We start from the raw sequence: 21,522 nt of genomic DNA on the forward strand, positions 1-21,522 counted from the left end.
GCTATAAATATTTAGTCAGAGTTCCTTATAAGTAGATATTCTTATTACCAGCTTTATTTGTGAGCCAATTCACAGATGATAATTTCACAGTGAAAAATAGATTTCTTTGAAATCGTATTCATTTAATCACTATTCGGAAAAAAAAAAGTTCTCCTGCATTTACCCATTAAGACTGCTAGTTATTGCACCCCTGTACCTCCCCTCCCCCTTCTGTTTCCTGGAACTCTTAATTCCATAACTTTTTATGTTTCTTCAGTGGCTCTCGACCATTTCTTTTTCCTTCCCCCTTATCGTCCTCAACTGCAATTGTTTCTATAGGGTTTGTTCCTTCTTTCTAGCCCTATACTACATCCTCTTACTGTGCCTCCTTACTTTAGGGGATATTCCTTAGAAGTATAACTATTTTTTAATGCATACTTGCATTCGAATGAAGGCTGATGCTTTAGGGACCGGACAGGAGACACCAGCAGCCTAGGGTTTACAGTTTTGCAGAAATAAAAGCAGATTTCAGGCACTCTTCCCCCTCCTTGCTTCTCACCCCAAAACAAAACTCTTCAAACACAGAATCGTTTGTATTAAAAGCTGGTAAAAAGAAAAGGCATGGTATTAACTTGATATCTCCTGTCTCCTCTCTTACAACAGATCACTCGTGACCGCAGTAAAAGAGTACATAAAAAAAATCAGTTGTCATTACGCCAGAGCTTTTGGCTTCATGTCCCTTTCTCTTCCCAAAAGACACACGCAAGATGAATGTGATTACTTGCTTTGTTAAATATAGATAATCTAGGGTTATTATACCTGGTCTATCACCTTACCTTAGCTTTAGCTTCCACCTGAGCTCCATTTTGTACCAGGTACCGAACGACCTCTGTTTGGCCAGCTCTGGCAGCCATGTGCAGCGCCGTTTCTCCTCTCTAGCATGCAGCAGCAAAAACAAAATATTGTTAAAAACACACTGCAGGAAAAACAAACCCCAACATGTTTCATAAATACAAAAATACTCGTGACCCAGTACAGAATAATTTCCACTAGAATATTTTGTAGTAGCTGTCTGTGAGCAAGATGGGAGACTAAGTCAATATTTGACCTCTTCGCAGTATGCTACAAAGCAATCTATTTCGGGGTCAGTTTCCCAACACAATAGTGCCTTTGTCACTAGTCTTTTGCTGAAAAGAGACAGTGCAATTTTTGTATTTACTAGCATTTTATTAACAGTGTTAAAAATGACATCCATTTAAACAGAGCCTAATTTATTAAAACAAAAAATTTATTTCCACACATATTTTTGGCTTTCATCCTGCGCAGATGAGTGAACAAGAGGAAAAAAAATCGTTACCGAGTACATCAGTATAAGACTTCATGGACTTAATGAAATACAAGTCCAAGAAAACCAGAATAAATACAGGAAGGGAAACTGCTTTCTACGTTTTTGGACTTCAATATGTCTTTAGGTACAAACATCTGCTAATTTACAAATGGTGTTGCATTTTTATATAATATAATAGAATTAGCAGATACAGACTTTAATAAAAGATTGTCTTCTAACTACACCTGTGTATGGAAGGTGAAAGGGAGATTTTGAGGCCAAACTGTTAAAAAGAATCAACAAGCTTCTACATTCCTCCAATTTCCCAACTTACAAATATTCATCTCACAACGACTTCAGTTTTTACACATGCCCTGGGAGCCTTGGGGCACACAGTGCACATCCAGTAGAAAAGCGCACTTGTATGGCTGCATGGACATGGGCAATATGTTCTGACAATCTGCTGCAATCTGTTGATAACAGCAGAACTTCCCTTAAATGGTAGGCCCCCGGGGTCCTGGGAAAATAGTGCTCAACAGTCAAGTACACATCTCAAAAATTACATATGAGAAGCTACAGTGTGTTCTCATTCTTTACTTCAGGAAACAAACAGAACAGAGTCTGCTTAAGGTCACCCTCTTTTGAGGTTTCCTCAATGTGCCAAGCATCTCCCAAGCAGGAGTCAGCAGGTGGCACTTTGCCAGGACTCCAGCAGGACCCACGACCGCTATGGAGGTAGATGGCAAACACAAAAATTGAGCACTTCAAAACAGTGCTGCTCCCAGATATTACAATGTGTTTGAAGTTCTGCCATGCTGAACAGAAACCTGTTACTCACCACATTGGTAGTGTTGGGTGATGCTCCATGATGCATTAGCTGCGATACAATATTTACATGTCCCATGAAGGCAGCAACATGGATTGGAGTTAGGCCCGACTGAAAACCAAACCAAAATCAAACTTAAATACCTACTTCCACACTCCTTTGCAAGAATATCATAGGGAAAAAAGAAGTTATTTGAAATTAAACTCAAGCACTTGTTCTTCTGAGAGGATCTTTTCTGCTCAAAATATTCACACATGCATAAATTAAAGGGCACACAGAATTGGAAACACCTATGAGTGTGATTCATTAGCAAACATAAAAACATTCTAGGAATTCAGTAATTCTTGATCAACTAAAATCAATTCTAGCTAAGCAAGATTTTTTCCATAATTTTTTGCTGAATAACATTCAGGACCAGAAAAAAAAAAAAAATCAGTAGAAATATTTCCGGTACAAAGACAAGACTTTCTGGAACACATAGCTAAAACAAAAAAGATGCCGTGTCCATTGCCTACACCAAATCCAGTTGCTTTTGGGTGAACAAACTGGCCTCTTGAACTCAGTGGTGAGCTCCATCCCCACTGTTTCTCCAGGAGAAAGGGAATTCAAAACTGTGGCATCCAGCCAGAGAGGCACAGACACAGATGACACAGGCTAAAGAGAATTCCCCCTTCCCTCAGGACCTCGTGTCACCGTCACCATCACAAATCTGCACCGCTGCCCTTGTACAAGATATAAAAGATCAACTGGAGAGAAAGAGAGAGTGGGAAAAGGGGAGGGGAAATAAAGGACCAGTCATTTAGCAGGGCATGACCTGAAGGATTTTGCTTTAGGAAACCAATCAATAGTTGATATTACTCCAAGCAGCATAACCCTAAAGCCTCTTCACAGCTGCTTCTGCACAGCTGTAGCAACAGTCAGCCAGAAGCTGCAGAAGGGAATTTTGCTACCAGGAGAAGGAGAAAGCTCAGTGGATCTCCGGAAATCCCCTGACTTAGGCAGCTTCCCCATAGATGTACACAAGTCCCACGAGGGTAGAGGTGAGGAAAACACACTTTTGTTCCTCTGTCATGCAGAGCAGCAAACATGAGCAGGAAGGTAGAATAACTGGTGAAGTATGTAATTTCATTTTCCCGTTTCACATAATTTAGTAAATGTTTTTAAAGTAATAGACTGCAGGAAATACCATGCACATGTGTTGTATTTGAGCATAAACACTAACTCGTACTGCAGAGATTCAAGCCTGCAGCTAAAAAAAAGGTGCGGTAGCTACAAATGGAAGTAAGGAATCTACCTGGAAAGCAGAATTTACCATAGAAAATGCAATAAGCATTACCTTTAATAAACAGTTTATATGCAACAGTGACTGTTTGTGACATTTGGTACTGTTTCCGCTTGTTGCATTTGCATGGTTTATTCAGATCTTGCAACCAACACTTGTTGGCTCTCAGATTTTTTGGGGGAGGAATACTGTGAAGCTTTCTGGCCAATTTGCTTTGATGGCCAGATATAATCTTACTAGAGAAATAGTGGCTTATGTGTGGATGCTAAGTACCAGCTCCTAATTCTGTGTCGGAAGCTTATTATCATATAGATAGCCAGGGAAAGAGGCAAGTGGGAAGGCAGAGCTCTGCAGTAAAGTACCATGATGAATCTCACTAAATGCAGTCAAATGTGGTTTGAGATCATGCGAGATTGTGGTGAGGCAACAAGAGGAAGTCAAGGAAGAGCTCTTGCTTTTGGAAAGTTTTTGCTTAAAAAAGCAATTCAGAGGGTACCGATCAGACAGCTAACCTGGTCTGCTCACACAAGACAGTGTGGTTAAGTATTGCTGGTGCTTTCATTCTTTTAATTCTTTGTATTTACAAGGGATAAAATTGAATAGATAGTTTTTCTACTTGCACAATGACTGATTAATACAGAGGACAGACATGGCGTCTCTTCTGTTAAGGTTCTCTTTGCACCTCTCATTTGCTAACATGACTTCAAACCAGACTCTGCAAGCTGCACTACAAGTTGTATTGTTTTTAAAAAATATTCTGGAGATATGTGAGCTGTAGCAAGGGCAGGCTCAGTTCTCTCTCAAGAAAGCCAGGAAAGGAGCTGTATATTTTACTGCTGAATAATTAGAACAAAACCCCATGCATCACATGAAACTCTGTTTTGGGGAGATGAACTGCTCTCAGTTGTATCTTGTTTAATTAATGGAATTATTTATCGTTTTCTAACTTGGCTTCTTCATCAGTGGTCAAACATTCATATATGTGACCTTGCCTTCTAACTTAGTAGAGTACACACACACACACCAAATTTTCCACAGGTACTTAATTAATCTCTAAATTGTGCCAATAACTGGGTTTAGACCATCTCATGCTGATTGAAGTAATAGCATATTGATTTCTGTCTAACTGATTTGTGATGACCCGTGATAGTGGGTGACTATCATTTCTGTGTGGACAGCCAAAACAAGGGTTGTGAATTAAACTACTTCTCAAAATAGGACTTGAGTGAAGAACAGTCTTCACCCTGATCTCCTTAACAGGGTGAATTTCATCTTCTGTGCATTAAATTACAGGCAAAATTTGGCAGAATTTATAGATTTTTTTTAATACATTTTAAAAAATTTGTTTTAAAACCTGTTGGGTATTTTTTTCGTTTGTTATCCCCACTGTATTCCCAAAGTATATCAGTTGTTTCGGTGTTGTGATCCATTAGAGCAACTGACTTTATTACTCAGTTTTATTATTTAGTAATATCTGGCTGAAAATAATTGTTGACTTAAATGATAGTACATGCTGTTTCAGAAATACAAAAAAAACCAAAAAATTCAGAAATACAAAAAAAATTAATCAATATAGCTATGATGAATTTTGTAGGAAAAACAAGGACAAATGTGAAAAGACCACTTCTTACCTCAGTCACAGCTTGGATTGATGCACCGTGCTTCAGAAGAAGTTCCATTACTTTTATTCTGTTCTTCTTGCAGGCAATGTGAAGAGGTGTGAAACCATTCTGCAAATGAGAAAGAATATACTTTTTGATACTGTGTATGTCATTAAAAAGTAGAACTGGGCATGAAATTCACATAAAATTTAACTTTTTTTAAAAAATTTAACTTTTTTTAAAAAAAAAATTAACTTTTTTAAAAAAAAAAATTTTTTTTTATTCACATAAAATTTAACTTTTAATTTTTATCTTTTAACTAAACACCTTCCAGATTTGTTTTGGTTTCACCAAATTGTTCATGTAAAAGAGAGAAAAAATGTCTTAAAAGATGTATTTCCTATAGCCAGTTTTAATTATGAAATATATTGCCCACTCCAATAAATAAATGATATTTTAAAATTCTCAGTTCACGTAAAACTATCAAAAGCTTCCTTTTTGCTTAAGGATATTCACTGTTAACTGGATGGGGTTTTTTGTTGGAGGTTTTTTTGGGGGTTAGGGATTTTTTGGTTTAAAAGCACTTTACAAGCTCTGGCATTTGGATCCTCTTCTAAATTAATCTTACTACTGTTTTTAATTCATTATCTGCAAGTTTACTATAATTCCAATTATTTTGCCCTCTCCTTAAAAAAAATTGCCTGTGCAGCAGAGTGAATGTTTGAAACTACCATCTTCTTTGACATGAGATGACAGAAGAGAAAACAAGTAAAACAGGAAAGGAAGTTGTCCAGAGCATCCATGACTAGTACAGTAACATTAGTGCACTGAATGCCACTCTGTATGTTCATCAAAAAAGCTTTGCAGAACAATTCTGAAAACAGCTGACAGAACTAGTCCCTCAGATCTGATCAAAATTAGCTTTTTTACCTGCCATATAGTAAGGAATATCATATGCTTTTGTAACACAAGGTCAGTGCAGTTGTCTGTTCCAGTTAAGCATGAGCAGCTCTCAACTGTCTCCTCAGCAGTGGACAATGTCCGGGGTAAGCTCATGGGTGTTCTGGGGAAGAGTAAGCTCGAGCTCCAGATACTGCACTCAGGCTCCTTCTATTTAATCATCCTGCGTGGGGATCCGGACAGAATAAAAAGAAACACTAAAAGCTTTAGGGGGAAAAAGAAAGTTGTGGCTAGGTTACCAGACCAATGAGAGGCCACTGCTAGCAACCCTGACAAGCTAAACCTGGTGATGATTTAATTATTTCAGAAGGCGAAAATAATTATTACAGGCCTACAAGCCTCCCCACTTGCTGGTTATAGTGAACAAACCCCACGTATCAGAAAACCTTGATCAAAGACAGTTGACTACAGGTTGATCTGACACAAAAAAAACAGAGGGGCTGAGAGAAGAAAATCTATGGAGCGTGTGCTGTTTTCAAGAGAGTCAATCCCACCTGGCCTGAAAGGGTTTCAGGAGCTCACATAATATTTCAGAAATTGAATGACTTAGTAGCATCAGGCTGGGAAACCAACAGTCAATCCAACTAATGTCAGAACATAAATTTGCTTGGGACAGTTATTGAAGAACAAATCAAAAAGACATTTAAAAAAAAACAGGTTGCAAATATAATTTTGAACAAAATGCATTAATGCATTCCATTTGTTTGCAGTTTAATTACACTAACAGATTTTGTTGCTGAAGTTGTTTTTAAAGTAGAAAGACATATGACTCCATTGGCATAATTATAAAATAACACAAATATTCATTATGTAACTCATTCCTACTTTTTACTGTTTCACGTCTTTGAGAGTTAGTAAAAATTCTTTCAGTTTTAAGTATTGCTGCTTGTTTTCTCTTTACAAACATTTAGAAAATGAGAATTCTCCCCATACCAAAAAACTACAGTAGTTATGTCTGCAGCTATTTTATGTATTCAGAATTATAACAAGCTATCATGAGGCAAAAGTACTCTAGTTACACAAGGTATTAATAAATCACTGTTGACTGTCCATAAGCAAAGGTCTACTCTGATTGCGTGATGCATTATTAACACTTTGAACCTCAAGCATCCTCTCTTGGGCTGCAGCAATACAACAGACCCTCACTGTCAACCATCAGCAGGCAGAAAATAACTCTCAAATAAGTCTCACTGAAACTTTGGAAGAATGTTTAGCTGTGAATAGTAACCCACTGTGTACTCACCAGTGCTTTGGCATTAGGATTAGCTTTCTTGTCCAAGAGAACCTTGGCAACTTTGTAATGGCCACAGTGGGCGGCAACATGCAGCGCAGTCAGATAGTCGTTAGTGACGTCATCTACAGGCACATTGTGCTGAATGAGAAGCTGAACACAGTTTAGATGATCTCCTTGTGTTGCCATGTGCAACGGAGACAAACCATTCTGCGAACGAAAAGACCCAACACTGATGGGTTATAGGATGCTCAGAGAAATGAAACTCCTCCCCGTTGTCCTGAGAGAATCTGTTGTATGAAGAATTTTACAAGCCCAGAAAGCACCCAAATTAAGCTTAACCTGTTCAGTGTAACAACAAGCATTCTTACTCCAACAAAAGCCTCATGGAATTTGGAGCTTGTTTCATTAGAGTCTGTAGGCAGCTCTACCTTAAAAAAAGATTCATACCATACCAGCAATGCTCTAAACAGCTTATTTCAGCCAGCGTAGCTCAGAGAAGTTGCTCGAATTAAATGAGTCATGTGAAGATAGTACTTTGTGCCTTCAAACACTTGCTATCTCTAAAAGCTGCACTAAACTCGCCACTCTAATGTAGCCTGCGTATACCAGGCATGAGAGTGCAGGTCAGAGCATCACTCTAATCACTACAACCTCCCCTCATCCCTCCGCTAGTGTTTTCCTGAATTTGGGTTGCACACACACCTTACACTACATTAGACACCTGCGGAGACCATTGTTCCCAGCCAACATTGGTGCAACAGCAGAAGTTTCAAGTGCAGCTGGGCTAAAAAAACTGAACGAGATTGCCCTGATGTGACCTACCAGTGGTAGTGGTAAAGCTCTGTTTCATCAGGGATGTACCTGACAGAGATTCATGTTTAGCAACAAAAACCTATATCAAGAATTGTTTCTTGCACTGCTTACAGTAGTTAATCAACAAGCTGCAAACATATATTATATTTCCTGAGTAAAAACACAAAAGAAATAATTCTCAGAACTTTAAAGGACTGACCTTATTTCATTACAAAAGATCGAAAAATATGCCAGAATGAAAGAAGTCTTATTAGCAGAGGTACATGAGCTTCCTAGATAAACCTCAAGACACCTTCTTCCATTTGAATTCTTTGGTTTTTTTTATTTAGTCCTGCTAATGCCAAAATTAGATTCAATTACAGAAGCTATTCTGGCAACACACGATAGTTTATAATCTATGGATGAGTAACAGCATGCAATTTTTGCCATCATGAAGAAACTGAAACTCTTGCTCACAGATGTGGTGCCCTCATGTGACCGCAGTTAGCAAAGGCAAAGTAGCAACGTAAAATATAAAACGAGCTGAGACACCAGGTTTTCAGAAGCAGATGATTTCTTTCTTTTCCCTTCCCATGGCCATGTCATAACAGTAATGACAAACATTCAAAATAAAGGTGGAAATACGCAGTGAAATAATTTTTAAAAGTGACATGGAAGAAGAAGGATGGTGAAAGCAAACAGGCTCACACTGTCAGAATTTGAAAGCAGCTTACATTCAGTGCCAAGAAGCACGCATTCTTGGACACCGTTACATCTTTCAAGTAAGATTATCTCATCGGCATCTCATTTGTGATTTATGTTGGCTTGGATAAGCCTCTCTCCCATTCCCAAAGGCTACTACAGCAATTATCTGTGTGGAAGCTTGATACTAGCAATGCATTGTAGTGTAGTTAAACAGTAGAATAAAAAAAAATTAATTTCCCTCAGTCACCAAGCCCTCCTGATTACAGTTTACAACTGATGATGCTTTTTAGGTGATAGTAAAAAGTCATGAAACTTCATGCACCCTCTGTTCCATTTTTATAAGAAGGATCCTTCAGGTGAAAAGTGTCATTCTTCAGAATAACAGCCAATAAACCACACTTATTAATGGAATAAGAAACTGAGATGACGACATGGGACTCGCTCATAGGAGAGACTTGTACGGAAGAGGCTGACATTGATGGAAAATAAGGGAAGAAGCAGAGCAGCCACACATCAATTTGGGAAACTTCAGCAAGATGCTTGATAAAAATCTGTCACGGATGAGAAAAGTGCAGCAACTAGCCAGACTTTACACAAAAGAGCAAGAGACAAGACTAGATGCTAAAGAAGTTGATGAAGACAAAACATCATTGGAGTATCGTCTTTTGTTATGACTTAAACCAGGCTTGCTCTTAATTCTGTCGTAGTAGAAGATACTCTGCAATCTTACACAAGTCATTTAATATTTCAATGCCTTTGTCTTCCCACTTTTAACATAAAAATATTACATATAACAATGTTCTCCTGTCCCATAGGCATGTTGTGAGAGACAATTCACCAACAACTTTAAGTGAATTGGTACTTCAAGATGAAGCCACTATATAAACACGGTTATATTACTGTTTTTATGAAGATGGCCAAGAAAACATTAAAAGCTGAAGAAATTCAAGATGAATCAAATATTTTGACAGTCACATGATACCTTATAAAAAAAAAATCAGAAGAGGACCACAGAGATGAAATAGAGTATCAAATGCCTGACTGGGCAAACATAAAATTATCAGTGATACATAACTCCTTTTGTAGCTGAGATAAAGAACTTTAATCAGGGAAAGTGTCATTAACTCTAGGGGAAAAAAAAAAAAGGAAAAAGGAAAAAAGTCAAACAAGCCTAGAAATACAGTAATTAAGAAATGATGGAAACTGATACACAGATGTGTCATTTCTCACACAGAGAAATCATTGGCATATTCGGGACGAGAATTCAGGTTTCCTTTTACTTGTTGAAAACCCTAGATAATCCATTAGGTCATTGCTTCCCCTGAAAATAAATCTAAGGTTATTCCAGTGCCAAAAAGGGCCAGTACTGCACTAAAGAATCTCAAGCAGGAAATAGCTGTCAAACTGCAGTTTGGTTATTCTTCTGAAAGAGTTTTATATAAAATGCGAAAAAATTGTGAAGTTCAAATTCTTTCAAAGACATGTCCTATTTCCAATAATATGTCACTTAATTTGAAAAGAATGGATCCACTTATTTTTGCAGAGGACAGTACCATAGATCGGTGCCAAATGAATGGACTTATTAATGTAATCCAAAGGTACTGCTACTTCTTAGCTTACCTTCTAAAAACAGCAGAATTGACACATCAGAGGGAAACTCAGGAAGCTCTGCACTTTCTTCAGTTCACTTTTTAACACATAACACAGTTTTCTCCCTTCCAGAGAGGAGCTCCCATTTCACTGGAGGTGTTTACATAAGCCTCTGCAGGTTTACATCCAAAGTGTGTCTTTCAGCCTTAGGCTATTTCAAACCCACTGTCCCGTGTACTCCTCCGCCTGATTTTGGCTAGTGAACTCTGGGCCAGGCTGCGTGAATCTCCTCGGAAAGAGGAGCAAATTCAAAACCCATAGGCCTTGAACAGCAGGTGAAGTTTAGGAAGAACACCTGACAATACAAAACCCATGCGGCAAAGAAATTAGTTCATTAGGAGAGGTTCTCATTTGTGATGGTGGAAACCAAAGCAATGGGTTTCGGTTTTTTTAAAGTAATTAATTGAACTACCAGAGAGGGTGGAAGAGCCTTACTCCCTGGAGTATGAGCTCTAGGGTCTGAGAGCAGCAGCAGTGTGGAGATGTGCCCAGGGGAGCTCCTGGAGAGATCCTTGCTGTCTCCCCCTGCACGTGAAGTTTGCAAGTCAGGGCTGTAGGAGTCCATGGAAACTCCACATGCAAAGGATGGGTGGATCCTGTCTGTCAGATTACCCATGATAGCACTCACAGTGACTCACTGAGCAAAGGAAAACTGGTGCCAATCTCCCTAAATAAATACTAAATATATTCCAGTAACAGGAAAACAAAACAACAGAGAAGTGGGAGGAGAAAAGCAGAATATAGAAGGGTGCTGATACAGAATAGGATGGGATGACAGAAGAGAGAAAAGAAATAACAGAAGGAAATAAGAAATGCTGGAAATCTATTGCTTACAGACTGCGAGAAAAAATGTAGTGGAAGGTTACTTTGGGAAAGAACCTCAACAAATTGCACAACCCAAATGTCAACCCTGAATGGGAAGGTCATGGATTGTAGTGGTGCTACTAAGCAGGCTGTTGCACAAAGATTTAAAATCAGCAATATCGGCACAGCAGAGACCACCAGCAGAAGAGTTCTGGCAAGTGCATGCTTTAATGCCAACCCTTGTTTCTAAAGCAACCTGTGCAGCCTGGTGCAGGTGATTGGAAATTCCCGTGAAGAATTTTGCATAAAAAACTGTAGAGAGATAGGAAGTGGAGAAACTGGTAATCAGGCTAAGTCCTAAGGAAATACGGGCTGCCTCTGCAAAGAGACATTGCTCTATTTTTATCTCTTATCTCTGCTCTAGCCTTAGGGTAATTTGGTGCAAGCTGAAGATATACTGTAATCACCATGTATTTATTCCAGGATAGCTACAGAGATTTTCAGCTACTGAAATTCTGAGGGACAGGGTTACCATACACGCCTTTTTGGTTGGCACAGAAACCTTTTCTCGTGTATCTCAATTTAACACATTTTACATATGCAGACGTGCGCTACATACGGCATTCACTTTTGAGATCTCCCACACAGTTACTTTAAATAGCTATGAAATAGGAAAGTTATTGTCAAATCCTTAAATATATGAGACATGCAGAATTACATTAAGAAAAAAGAAAAAGTACAAGGATTATCCCAGCAGAAAACAGTACCAGTTACCTTGGTTTTGGAAAGAATAGGGGCACCACGATCCAGCAGCATTTCTACGACCTGTTCATGGCCACTTCTTGCTCCACAGTGGAGGGGGGTCAACCCATCCTGTGCGACACAAGCATTACAATTGATTAGTTTCAGACACAGTAAAATCTTTTCCACTTTTATAAAGACCTACCATGTCCTAAGACACTAGTTAATTCCTGCAGGATGCTGCTCTTGTGCAACTGAACAGCTGAACCTGTTTGCTCAAATGGACAGAGTATATTTTGGCTCTGATTTTCTAAACATGTTACCTAGTCATAGCAAATCGGTGCTCATGCAGTGTGCTACTTCCAGGCCTTCATTCTACATGCAGTAAAGTGGTAAATGCACATACAAGAAAAATATGAGAATGCACTTCAGGTACTTTTTGCCAGCCTGTCTTTGAGAAAACTGGGTCTTTCATTTGTCAGTATGCATCAAAGTCAACGGATAGTCCTTTTGTCTGAGAAAAATCTTTCCTACTTAGACTTTTTTTATGACACTGATTTTGACAGGTGTGTAGTAGATGAGAAAGCCATCTTAATCCCAGGTGATAAAAGTATGTTGGATTAACTTCTGTCTCTTGTCACGCAGACTGTACTTGTGTAACTTCCAGTTGAATGACTGGTCTAGAGTCCAGGCATAGTATCAATACCTTTTGCTTACTAATAGTTACCATCATATTAGAAATACATTCCTGAAATAAAAGGAAGACTCTTTAACATTAACAGAGTTACTCCAAACTGGTTTGATTATTCCTTGGTACAATGCTGTATACAAGTACTCTGTATACAATGCTCAAGTAACCGGCTGTACATGAGTGCTATGATGAAAGACAGCACACACACGTTGAGTAACTGCGAGCAAAGTCACATGGAGTTTTTCAATATCGAATGACATAGTGCTTTTTACAAATAATCATGTCATAGTTTCAAGAAAAATAAGGAAGAAAAATTAATGTTTTCAAAATTAGTAACAGCAAGCATTTGATTTCTTACAAGCAAAATAAATATTCAGGAGATACTCTCACACAGAAACAATACGGTGTTTTCACTAAATGTGTCGAAAGAGGAGCCTTTCTAACAACAGTTTAAAATAATTAAGAAGAAAGAAAAGTCTTTAGTAGTTTTCCAAACACAAGTTACAAAAGAAGAGGCCTTTTCCCAGCATCTTCCAGCACTCTTAAAAACACATATGTTGTTTTATCTAATATACGTATGTCACATAATTTTTATAAAAAGGATTACCTAAAATTCCTTCTCACACATCCGGTGCTCACCAATTCATCCACATGCACTCCCTCTCTGTCTGTCTCTGTATGGTAGCAAGTACTATTCAGATACCTCCTTAGACCTATTTTCCATACATAATTACAATATTCTTTCTTGATATTCCTAACCCATTACACTCCACCAGAACATCAGCTTAAAGGTCTGCAAAGTGTAGAGGGCAGTTGGTGAGAGGGAGGTAGTGATTCAGAGAGCCTTATACTCTCCTGCTTCTACTTTCTTGTCCTCTCCTAACAAGCCTAAGAAAGATAGCAGACAGAAATTGTGATTAACTTTCGCTAGTCTCATTTGAAACTTGTATGGTTCTTACTGTGGACATTCTTCCACTTTAAGTAAGGCATATGTTTTTTGATGTAGATGAAGAAAAGATTTTGGTTCAGACTTGATCAGGACTCAGGGAGTTCTTTGTTCATGCAAGATGAACACAATTTGGCCCACTATTCTTATTGGCATCTCCAGAGCAGATGCTACTGTCATTTCTGCTTCTTTCTGTTATTTTAGCCCATGACATACAGGGAAGGTCATCTTGTTAAAATGATACTACACAAAATAAAGATGTATTGCTTAAAACATGCAAGGAAAGACAGAGAAAAGATATCAAAATCCATGAATGGTAAGTTTATCAGCTGAGTTGCAAACGTTTTGCTGTAGCTTCACAAGTGTTTAAAGAAGGTAATGTATATTTTCCATACCAGTAGTTTCCACAGGCAAGGACATATCAAATACCGAACAGAACATAAGCAACTAACATAAAAATATCACCCCCACAAAAAAATATGTATGAGAAAGAAAATAAAAGTCAGTGAGGTTGGTCACTAGAGACCTGTAGGCAGGAGCTGAAGATCACGTACATTAGATTGCTCATTCTTTTTACTTCTGATAATTATCATATTCTCCAGGCACATCAAAGAAAGATAGCCAAGGAGACCAGGCAGAAAACTAAGTTAGCAAACATTTTCCAGATTTTATGTCCCCTGACTCATTTCGGAAACATACCATGGGCAGTACATATCAAGCTCACAGAGAATGGGACACATTTGATGAGGACTGGAGAAAGGCCAATGTCATTTCAATCTTCAAAAAGGGCAAGAAGGAGGACCCAGGGAACTACAGGCCGGTCAGCCTCACCTCCATCCCAGGAAAGGTGATGGAGCAGCTTATCCTGGAGGTCATCATCAAGCAAGTGGAGGAAAAGAAGGTTATCAGGAGTAGTCAGCATGGATTCACTAAGGGGAAATCATGCCTGACCAATCTAATAGCTTTCTACGATGGCATGACTGGCTGGGTAGATGAGGGGAGAGCCGTGGATGTTGTCTACCTTGACTTCAGGAAGGCTTTCGACACGGTCTCCCATAATATCCTGCTAGGGAAGCTCAGGAAGTGTGGGCTGGATGAGTGGTCGGTGAGGTGGATTGAGAACTGGCTGAATGGCAGAACTCAGAGGGTTGTTGGCAGCGGCATAGAGTCTAGTTGGAAGCCGGTAACTAGTGGTGTCCCCCAGGGGTCAGTACTGGGGCCCAGTCTTGTTCAACTTCTTCATCAACGACCTGGATGAAGAGTTAGAATGTACCCTCAGCAAGTTTGCTGATGACAACAAACTGGGAGGTGTGGTAGATACACCAGAAGGCTGTGCTGCCATTCAGCGAGACCTGGACAAGCTGGAGAGTTGAGCAGAGAGGAACCTGATGAGATTCAACAAGGGCAAATGCAGGGTCCTGCACCTGGGGAGGAACAACCCCATGCACCAGTACAGGCTTGGGGTGGACCTGCTGGAGAGCAGCTCTGTGGAGAGGGACCTGGGTGTTCTGGTGGATGACAGGTTGACTATGAGCCATCAGTGTGCCCTGGCTGCCAAGAAAGCTAATGGGATCCTGGGATGCATTAGGAGGAGTGTGGCCAGCAGGTCAAGGGAGGTTCTCCTTCCCCTCTACACTGCCCTAGTGAGGCCTCTTCTGGAGTACTCTGTCCAGTTCTGGGCTCCCCAGCTCAAGAAAGATGAGCAGCTACTGGAGAGAGGGTTCAGTAGAGGGCTACAAGGATGACGAGGGGACTGGAACATCTCTCCTGTGAGGAGAGGTTGAGGGAGCTGGGCTTGTTTAGCCTGAAGAAGAGAAGGCTGCGAGGGGACCTAATAAATGTTTATAAATATCTCAAGGGTGGGTGTCAGGAGGATGGGGCCAAACTCTTTTCAGTAGTGCCCAGCAACAGGACAAGGGGCAATGGGCACAAACTGAAGCACAGGAAGTTCCGTCTGAACATGAGGAAGAACTTCTTCACTCTGAGGGTGACGGAGCACTGGAACAGGCTGCCCAGGGAGGTTGTGGAGTCTCCTTCTCTGGAGATATTCAAGACCCACCTGGACAAGGTCTTGTGCAGCCTGCTGTAGGTGACCCTGCTTCGGCAGGCGGGTTGGACTAGATGACCCACAGAGGTCCCTTCCAACCCCTACCATTCTGTGATTCTGTGATCTTCCTGCACTAGACCAGACCCTTAAAAACTACTTCAGTGCTCCCCAGAGCATGGTCCCTGCCTCCCCCCCCCGGCTTGTGCGTATGTCTGACAAGGTTCCTGTGGCACAGGAGGTGACAGGCAGTCATGCTCGGCCAGCTAGAGCTCATTCTAGTCCACACAGCAGTCACCACCACCAGATGCCTCACACCGCATGACACCACATTACAAGGTAATGTAGGTGCTTATTGGGACAGACGGTCTGTAGCTATTGTTAAGATGATGTCAGGACTCCCCCTGTAAGAAGCAAAAACATTTGAAGACAGCTCATTTAGCTGCGGAGATCTTATTTTGTATTCTGAAAAGCCACTGTCTATTCACCTGGCATGAAATGTGCAGAGGCAATCTGAAACGCAGATCACAGAAAGATTTTGTTTAAAAAAAGAGAATCTGAGATTAAAGGAGGCTGCTCTGAACTCAGAAAGACTTCATTGATTTTGTCAGGAGATTTTCTAATTGCTTGTTTACTGTTCATATAGACTATACTATGTGAAGCATTAAATATATTACACGTATTAGGAAGCAAACTTGTCTTCATATGGTAATCTGCAAAGGCTCAGAAAAAACATTACAAACGATTATGCCAATAATCTGTAGATTAAGGACTCTCTAAGTATGCACTGACATGATAAATCATCTCATCTGTATTATCTATCCCTCCAAAGAACCTGAGAGCAGCTCCAGCAAAGCCAGGAGGACAACAGAAGGAGTTCTGCTCAGGCCCAAGCTTCCCATAAGCATTGCACATCCATCTCTGGGGCTGCTGCTCTTTGTTTAGCTTTTATTTCAAACACACACACAAATGAGATCTAAGCACCATTTCTGGTCTCTGTTGAGACTTGGATAATTGTGTAGCTCCCTGTTCTTGTTATGTTGGCGTTACACCTGGCTTGAAGTTAGCAGATGATGGTGCAGACAGTTGAGCCTCCCTGCTGCAGTGTGTTTACCTGCCACCACATGTGGCTCAGAGAGCCCTGAGCAACACGGGTAAGCATGAACCAGTCTTACTCTGCTCCCCAGTTACCCTTTCCCTGCTCACCTAGGATTTCCCTCACACAACAGAATCCTCTGGGCTGTACCCCAAATCCATGGGAGACTCGGTACCACAATTCTCACATCAGTGAGCATCAGCTTCTAACCCAGTCTGCGAGTGATGAAATTAAGCAAAACACCCAGTAAAAACTTTACTGTGATGCAAATATTTAGCAAGAGCTTGTCAGACTTTGAGCCACATCCCAGAGCCTGTCCATGGCCTTGGCAGGAGTGTTCCACGCACTCCCCTCCCCTGAGCCAGAGGTGGAAGTTGTGCTTCCCCAGGGGAGCAATCACTGCTGCCTCAGGGGTGTATCACTTGGTTATTTTATATCTTAATACATGTGACTTTTCTGGAACAGCTTATGTATGATCTGATGCATCTTAAAAGAGCATATCCCACATGTTTTCCTGCAGATAAGAGTGCTGGTCTGTTATTTCGCTGCAAAATCTGTAGCATGAAGATTATAAACACGTCTTGTTAATCCAGGCTAAAACATGCTTGCTGCCTGCTGCAGACACAAATTCACTTTGGCATAAACAGTATTAGACAGCCAAAGCAAATCAAGCTAATTTAATCAACCTCTCTAATTAAACTTTATTTTTTACAGTCTTTTCTGGAAGACAGAGAAAAAATAATTAGGGCAACGTTCAGTAAACATGTTACACGAGGCATTAATATGTCTTTGCTTAGAATGTTAGTTAAAAACCTGAACTATAAGAGCTGCCCTGGGTGGACAAAAGCAGCACATAGTTCTGGAAGAGTACTCTTAAGATTTCAGTACAAAGCCCCAAGTACCGGCTGCTAGACATCTTGCACAAAAAAAGATAGAGAGAAGATAAGCAGCTGGTTAAAATAAACAATCCAACATAAGCATGAACTAAAAGGAAAAAAAAAAAAGATGGCTGAGCCTCAAAATAGTTGTAACATCATTTCTGGAAATAACCTCATATGCTCACACGTTATCTGAACTAACTACAGTTTGCAGCTCTGCAACAATATTTATGGTGCTCATCAAACCCTAGTTCTAATGAATACAGAGAAATTGGGAGCCCATGGATGACTTTTAGAATAATTTAAACAGTGTAAGGATTTAGCCCTTCACATTAACCTTTCATGCAGTACTTCAGCACTGCAGTTTCCAGGACCATCTGCCAGCAGCAAACGCAAATGCTCATGGAAAAGGCTAAGGAAAATAAATCACTACCCCAACATATTTAATGCTCAGGAAAGGCTTCGTGTGAATTTATCTATAAAATGAGTATGTTTGTGAAAAATAAAACCAGACATTATGTGAAGCATATTTCCAGTACCCCATACAGAGAATAGATTGCAGAAACAGGTCACAAAATGCCAGCTGAATAGCTAAATCTGTCTCATCTAACAGTCAGAGTAGTCCTGGCCCTGTTAGTGTTTGGTCAACAACACAGAACGGTACCTTCTGTATGCTTGCCTAAAGGTGAATTACAGACCTGATAAAGGAGAAACAAAGGCCTAGGAATTTTTGCCTCTGAGCAGAAGAAACAAGCAATTTTCAAGAATTTTTATCCTTTCATAAGGGCACAAAACCATTGCCATTCACCTTTAAGGGGGTATTTTGTGTTCCTAAACCAACATTTGCATTAAATAATATCAGAGTGTCCAAGATAAAAACTATTTTAATCAAACAAAATAAATTCTGCTCATCTCTTTAAAACCTCTTAAAAAAAAAAAAAAAGAGGGAGGTCTTACATTTATAAATCTGGTAATAGGCACCTCAATTATTTTTACGTGCAAATCCCATCAGTTTATCGAGTTGTGTGTGCATTCAGCACCCACACCCACCCCTCACAGAACACCACAAGGCTGGGCTCTGACTGGGCATGCAGCTGATAGGCATGACTTGATACACGCATCAGAATTCTAAGGCAGCCTTGGCTGCTCTTTGTCTTTCAATACATTCAGTAGTGGTGATGCTGTTGCAAAAGGATATCACTGAAGCTTTTGTCATCCTGTTTTTTTTTCATAAGGCCGTTCTATATCTGGGACATTAAAAAAAGAATGGTGCTTAAAAAACAAAATGACTGAAAAAGGTTGATATACCTCAATTGTTCTGCCTTGGGAAACAACATTGGGTCAGGTAGGAATAACAAGAGAGATTTAGCAGGAACATGTGTTATAACAGCTCACAGCAATTAATCTTTGCTATTGAATATAAGCACCAGGCAGACATTCCTGAAACAATGTCGTTCTTTCATCTAGCACCACATTACTCTCAGCCTTCTATTGCTTCTCCTGCTGACTTGTAAGTCCTTCCTGATCTACTCCAGTGATGCTCGTCCCTTTTCTGGATCGTGCAGCTCTCTGCTCGGTTCAGTGAGTCTCCTCAGCAGAGCCACACACCGCCCAGACCACAAGTTTGGGTAAATCCTTGCCAGTGTGAGTCAGTGCTGCTGGGAGCGAAACTTCCACTTAGTCACTAACAGCCAGAAAATGATGCCTCTGGTAATGCCAGGGAAGTGCAACAATGAGTGACACACGTACAGCAGAAGCAGGAGAAGTTATGCAAATCCCTTCTGATTTGTGGAGAGAAGGAGTGTTTGGGGAAACAGGCAGTCTCTAGGGGAAGCCAGAAAAAACAAACCACCACTTTGTGAACCACACTCCTCCCTTGCCTTTTGCCTCACTGGGAAGCTCTGCCAGACTCAGGAGCTGTTAATGCTTCTGCCCTCTTCCTGGATCCTGTTTCCGTCCCAGCCTGTATTTTTAGTTACATAAATTATCCTAATGCCTGACCCTGGAGCCTGTGAAACATAAAATGAAGCAGCTTACAAATTTTCCTAACTAAAAGAAAAGAACAAGCTGGACTCCAACTATTTAAAGTAGTGATGCCCAGCATTTTGGCTGCAGTGGGCCATACAAATGCTTGCAGAGAGGAAGCAAATAGTCCCTTGCCACGTCCTTTTCTCCCTGCTCTGACCAAATGCACATCTCTCACATCACCAAAATGTGGTTCTCCCCATCACATGGTGGGCCCACTCCCCTCAGCCTGGCAACCCCCGTGTAGCACATAGGAAGATGGTATTTTAGTCCAAAAATTATACCCACTGTTCACATCAGCAGTGAAAAGTCTTCTCTGCCATATTCCCCAATTAGAAAAACCGGAAACATTTTAAAAAGAAATCGTGAGTGACTTCAAAAGGTAAAATGGAAGAACAACTAAAGAAAAACATATGGAAAGAGTGAAGAAAGGAGAAAATAAATTGACCCAGTTTCTGAATTTGCCACAGAGACGAAAAATATGAATGTGTCTCAACAAGCACTGCAGGAAATCTCAGAGACCGCTGAAACACTGGAAAGCCATACAGAAACCTGTGGATTCAGTAATAACTGCAGAAAAAATATTCTTAGGTTATACCTTTGTTTTGTTTAGAATGATTCTGGTGGAAATTATACAGAATAATTAAAATAGAAGAGGGCTATGTGGTAAGCTAATATTTCAAGAAAATTACAATTGCCAAAAAGTTACAGGCACAGCTCCTGAAGGTTACCTCACATGCACAGGGGGGTGTTGCAAAGACTGCCATGACAGCCTACAGCACCGCTAATTCTAGATTTAGTTCCAAACATGTGAACTTTTTCCTTCTTTTTTTGCCACTGAGCAAATAAATAAAATATCCCTAACCTGGTTTGATTGGGTTTTAACCACAGCAATTAGATGTGACCGTATGCATCGAGCTTTTAACTCACTTAGCAACTCAAGTCAGGTGTCGGCTTGCTGGAAACCATTACTACGCCTGGCACATTTGCTGACAAATCCAAGTCAGCAGCTGTGCACCCAGTCAGGCAGAAGCTGAGCTGCCGCCCAGCCCTGCAACAGGGAGGTGAGACTCCTCAGCAACAGCATGTTCTGTGGCACTGCCGTATGGGTAATGAAAGGCAAACACACTGCAGTTCAAACTTACTCTTTTAACGGTCAAATTCTGAAATATCTGAATTGAATTCTTGTCTTTTAATACTTTCCTGTACATTCACCTCTACCCTCAGGTAGCTAGAAGCAGCTCCTAATTAAATGCTCTACAGAAGCCATGGAAAATTGTTGGTTCTGAGCTTTGCCATTCACAGTGTTTCACACACTGCTTTAAGAGATGTAAATTGTTAGCATCCTTCTGCAACCATTTTATAAAACAAAAATGCCATATAGCTATGGTAGCCTGCCAGGAAGATGAATGATTTAGGCTGTACAGCAACTAACAGGTCAGAGGCAAGAATTCCACACAGTCAAGTCACAGAGTTCACATTTAAGTTTACCCTTGTTTTGGCATCAGTTTTAGCTCCTCAATCATGTAGGAGTTCGAACATATTTACATTGCCCTTCTTTGATGTAACGTGATGTTGTCACAGCATTCACATTTAAGCTTACCCTCGTTTTGGCATCAATTTTAGCTCCTCGATCAAGTAGGAGTTTGACCATATTTGCATTTCCCCTCTTCGATGCAACATGTAATGGCGTGATATCATTCTGTGGAAGAAAAAAGCATGAAAGTCAATATCCATATATCTATCTTTCACAAATTTCATGATCAGTTTGCTCACAGAATGAATTATGCCAAATTTGTTAAAGCATAACACAGTTTTGTTTCCCTGGGAGCATAAATCAAAGGGAAGCTGTGTTTATCCACAACGTGAATTACTGGCCTGATGCCTTGACATATATATTATGAAGACAAACACTCAAGTTGTGGTTAGAGTTATAAGAAA

At 40.2% G+C, this 21,522-nt stretch overlaps 1 protein-coding gene across 7 annotated transcripts in view; it reads right to left on the reverse strand.

The window, feature by feature from the left end:
* ANK3 (ankyrin 3) overlaps positions 1-21,522 on the reverse strand; it is a 210,864-nt gene that overhangs the window by 107,110 nt on the left and 82,232 nt on the right. For all 7 annotated transcript variants that reach the window (XM_075423068.1, XM_075423070.1, XM_075423069.1 and 4 more), the window contains 6 exons: positions 21,185-21,283; positions 11,935-12,033; positions 7,219-7,416; positions 5,046-5,144; positions 2,145-2,243; positions 816-914 (listed from right to left, as the gene is read on the reverse strand). In XM_075423068.1, coding sequence (XP_075279183.1) covers positions 816-914; positions 2,145-2,243; positions 5,046-5,144; positions 7,219-7,416; positions 11,935-12,033; positions 21,185-21,283 — 693 coding nt within the window. The remainder of the gene's footprint in view (positions 1-815; positions 915-2,144; positions 2,244-5,045; positions 5,145-7,218; positions 7,417-11,934; positions 12,034-21,184; positions 21,284-21,522) is intronic.

The sequence above is a fragment of the Opisthocomus hoazin genome, chromosome 6, assembly GCF_030867145.1.
Source record: "Opisthocomus hoazin isolate bOpiHoa1 chromosome 6, bOpiHoa1.hap1, whole genome shotgun sequence".
Lineage (NCBI taxonomy): Eukaryota > Metazoa > Chordata > Aves > Opisthocomiformes > Opisthocomidae > Opisthocomus > Opisthocomus hoazin.